The sequence below is a fragment of the Suricata suricatta genome, chromosome 11 (assembly GCF_006229205.1).
Source record: "Suricata suricatta isolate VVHF042 chromosome 11, meerkat_22Aug2017_6uvM2_HiC, whole genome shotgun sequence".
In the NCBI taxonomy this organism is placed as follows: domain Eukaryota; kingdom Metazoa; phylum Chordata; class Mammalia; order Carnivora; family Herpestidae; genus Suricata; species Suricata suricatta.
In genome coordinates this window covers 107,633,772-107,637,655 of record NC_043710.1, presented here as the reverse complement: position 1 = coordinate 107,637,655, position 3,884 = coordinate 107,633,772, and the positions used below count along the sequence as shown (strand labels likewise).

The following is a 3,884-nucleotide window of genomic DNA, read 5'->3' as shown; positions in this document are numbered from 1 at the left end:
GGGCCAAGGAGCCGAAGGGAAGGAGGCGGCCATGGCCACGGGGCCTCACCTCTTCCCGAAGAGAGGACTCCAGCTGATTCAGCTTCTCCTCTTTCTGCTTCAGCAGGTCGTGGCCCTTGCGCACGACCGACTTCATCTTATCCAGGTGCCGGGTCTCCTGCAGCCAGGGACGGACGGAGGGAGGGAGGGAGATGGTGCCGTGCGCGGGTGCAGCAGGCCGCCTGCCCGTGGCCGCCTGCAAGCCCACCTAAGAGACATGCTGGTTTTCGTAAGGTGGACACATCCTCAAGGGCCGTGGCTGTGGCCGTGCTCCAGCCCCCTACCGGCACTTAGCAGGGACGGGGCAGGGGCTGCACGCAGACGCCCCAGGGAAGCTTGCCCCGCCCCCCAGCTCTGAGCCCCCCCACACTGCTAAGTGGGCTTCTGCCGAGACCCTCCGACAGCACAGAGGTCTGGGACCCCAACACATGGCCACAACGAAGCTTCTCTCTTTTTGCTGCAAAGCAGGCGACGGGAGAAGCGATTCGTCCAGTCTGCTGCCCCAGGTGCTCCGCAGAGTCCCCGAGGAGCAAAGCGCGGGCTGGGAAGCGTTAAACACCTCACTCGCGCTCCCGCCTAGAACACGAGAGGAACCGCGAGGTTGCACATCATCAACGGTCCCGGTGAGGAGCTACCGGCCACTGGAGAAAGCATTCTGCACGTGCGTACTGACACGCACACCCCAGGGGCTTCATCCCCACGCAGATGACCTGCGTCACCTGCCCCCACCCCGGAACACTCAGCAGCCCAAGGGCTACATGGCCGCTGTCGTGGAGTCCCCAGGATGACCACAGGCGGATGCCGCCCAGCCGCCCGCAGGACCGGCGGGCCCCTCCAGGCTCCTGACCTCCTCCAAGTCCTTGCGCATGTCTTCCAGGTCCGTGGTGCCCGGCGGCTCTCGGGCGGCCTCCTGCCTGCCGGCCAGCTCCTGGCACCAGCGCTGCCGGGCGGCTCTGAGCGCCGTCTGCCGCCGCCGCATGGAGCGGGTCTGCTGCACCAGGAACTCCTTGGCGCTGCGCAGGGCCAGCCCCTCGGTGGACAGGTACTGTCGGGTGCTGCGGGAGGCCAGGCCGGAGGGGTCGGAAGGGGAAGCAACCGCTCCGAGAAGCCCCTGCTCCGGGTCCCTGGGCCGCTTCCCCGGCAGACGCCCGTCCTGGGCACAGACCAGGCTAGGCTGGGTGGGGTGTGGACGCCACCACCGAGCACCTACAGTGTGCGGCCGGCTGCTGAGGCCTCCCACCGGGTCTCTGAAAGGGATGAGGCTGGGCGCCAGAGAGCAGCAGAGGCCAGCATGCTGTGTCAGTGGTCACAGTGGCCAAAGAATTCCCTCGGCCCTCAGGTCCTCGGCCCTGGACCCAAGCCCCACCGTGACCATAGCCAGCTCATTTCAGGTCACCCCAGATCTGTGACACAGGCACTCACCCCTTCAGGACATCTTGGACCCAAACTAGGGCGGTCAGAACTCACCTGTCCAAGGACACGTTGGTCTCCCTGCTCTGGAGGAGAGGTGGGGACGGGTCCTTGGGCGGGTTCTGAGGACACACAGAAAAGACGCACCGAATGTTAAACACTGCCAGATCACGAGACCCCGAGGCTCCTCCCAAGGGTGGAAACACAGAGAGGGCTCTGCCGGCTGCCCGAGAGCAGAGCCAGGCCCCTCCTCAGGCCCCAGCCGGGCCACCCCGTCCGGCCCTAGGAGAGAAACTCACGGTCCCAGGGGACTTCCGCAGGTCCTCAATGTGGAGCTCTGGCTCAGCACATGGGGAGGCCCCGCGCTCCTTAGCTGCCAGCTCTTCCAACACGTCCTGCTTCTGCTGAACTTCAGCCTCCAGGTCGCTGTGATGGGAAACGAGATCAGGGGTGGGGGCAGGGTCACGTGATGCAGCAGGGCAGGTGCACACTGTCAGGGCTGCTGGGGTGGGAGACAGGAGGGACCACCCCCATCCCTTCGCTCCCCTCCAAGTCCCTGAGGCACGGCCGGGACATGACGGGTAGAACCAGGGACACTGCCCCCCTCCCCCAAGCTGTTCACAGCCTCTTGGCCCCGACTGCCTACAAAATGCAGCAAAGGCTCCTCTGCCAGGCTCCACCCTGCCTATTAACTGGGCCCAGGAGCCTCAGAGGCCAGGAGAAGCCGAGGGCGGGGGCCACCCCACCTGACGCGTTTCTGCAGCCTCTGACTCTGCGCCTGCAGCACATCCACCTGAGCCTCCAGCTCCGACTTGCGGGCCCGAAGCTCGTCGAGAACCCTTCGGAGCTGTCGGTTTGACCCCAGAAGCTGGGTGTGCTCCTCCTCGGCCTCCCCCAGGAGACGGTGCTTGGCTGTGGCTTCCTGGGGGCAGAAGGACAGCAAGAAGCACCTGGAGACCGTGGGGCAAAGGTAGGCAGCAGGACAGGGAAGCCCAAGGAGCATGGGGGCGGGTGGCCACCATCAGGGGGCGTGCAGGCTGGGTCCGCCCTCCACAGCCCCCCACCACAAGGCTCCCCACAGCCGGGCTATCTGCGGGGTGCCGCCGACACAGGTAGGGCCCTAACGATCCCGACAGATCAGGTGAGCGCACAGTGCGATGCTCTGGGGAGAGAGGAGGGGGAGGGAGAGGAATGAGGAGGATGAGAGCAGAGGACACAGCTTGCTCTCCAGTGCCACCTGCCCCTAGCATCTTAAGGAGCTGCTGCTTCTCCGCTTGGACAGTCTCCTCCTGTGGGGGACGGAAGGGCATGGGGCCCTTTGGCCACCTCTGGGCCCCAGCTCGAAGGGACAGGAGGACCCATGAGCTCCTCCAGGAGCTAGGACTCTAAGGTCAAGGGCGCCTTCAGATCTTGTACCCAACGCCTACTCTCACCTGAAGGTCCAGCTGGGCCAATCTGGCCTTGACCTCTTTGGTTCTGGTTTCGAGTTCCATCTCAAAATCTTGGAGTTTCCTTTCCTGCACAGAAATAGGCAGAGTGAAAGACAAGTGTAGAAAGGGCACAAGGCGTGAGCTGGGGGTGTAGGCGGGTGCTCCAGACCCGGAGTCCACAGCCTGCCCTCCACGCTGGGCCTCGGCCTCCTCCCATTTGCCCTCACCGGACCCCAAGAAAGCACCACACCTTGTCTCTTCCCACTGCGGGCAAGGAGAAGTGAAAGCGCCGACCCCCAGGCCCCTGGGGGGCTGGCCTCCTCTAGCCCTGGGGATGTGCCCCGGCCCGGAGGACGAAGGCGCCAACGTGCCCTGGCTCGGGGACCGCCGGCGAGAGAACCCCGCTCCGGAGGCTGTCAGGGCTCGGGTGGGTGCCGCCACAGAGGCCCACCCCCACTGCTCCTCCTGCGCGGAGGTGCCAGAGGGGGCGCAGCCCCCCTGGAGCCCCCACCTGCTCCCGGTGCCGCCGCCGCACGTCCTCCAGCTGCCGGTCCTGCGTCTGCCTCGCAGCCTCCAGTTCGCGCTCGTGTGCCCTCCGAAGGCGCTCCAGCTCCCTGGTCAGGTGTCCCAGGAGTTCCGCCCGCTGCTTCCGCTCCTGCTCAGAAGAGAGGCTGCTGGTGGGAACTGCAGCCTGGGGTCAGCAAGGTCAGGGACCCCATCAGCGCCCTGGGGCCTGCGCTTGCAGGAGCACACAGCCCATCGCCCAGAATGCCTGCAGCCCTCTCTGCTGCTGAAGCAGATGCCATGGGCGCAACCCCCCCCTCCTCTGTTCCTCCTGTGCAGCATCCTTCCTCCAGGGAAGAGAGCAAGGTCAGAGTCCCTGTGGGCGGGACTCCAGGACACTCCTCAGGGGCCACCCTTCCTGTGTGGGGAGGACTGCCAGAGAGGCTGGGACGCGGGTTCCTGTCACTGGAACCGGGGCCGAGGAATCCCGGGCAGAGGCCC

The 3,884-nt window shown here is 65.9% G+C and overlaps 1 protein-coding gene across 1 annotated transcript in view; it reads right to left on the bottom strand.

Annotated features, from left to right (window-relative positions):
- The window catches only part of CEP164 (centrosomal protein 164), a 61,927-nt gene that overhangs the window by 3,507 nt on the left and 54,536 nt on the right, over window positions 1-3,884 (bottom strand). The window contains exons 23-30 of the mRNA XM_029915700.1: window positions 3,391-3,570; window positions 2,883-2,966; window positions 2,698-2,738; window positions 2,196-2,399; window positions 1,749-1,875; window positions 1,507-1,571; window positions 887-1,094; window positions 50-157 (exon numbers count right to left, since the gene is read on the bottom strand). Coding sequence (XP_029771560.1) covers window positions 50-157; window positions 887-1,094; window positions 1,507-1,571; window positions 1,749-1,875; window positions 2,196-2,399; window positions 2,698-2,738; window positions 2,883-2,966; window positions 3,391-3,570 — 1,017 coding nt within the window. The remainder of the gene's footprint in view (window positions 1-49; window positions 158-886; window positions 1,095-1,506; window positions 1,572-1,748; window positions 1,876-2,195; window positions 2,400-2,697; window positions 2,739-2,882; window positions 2,967-3,390; window positions 3,571-3,884) is intronic.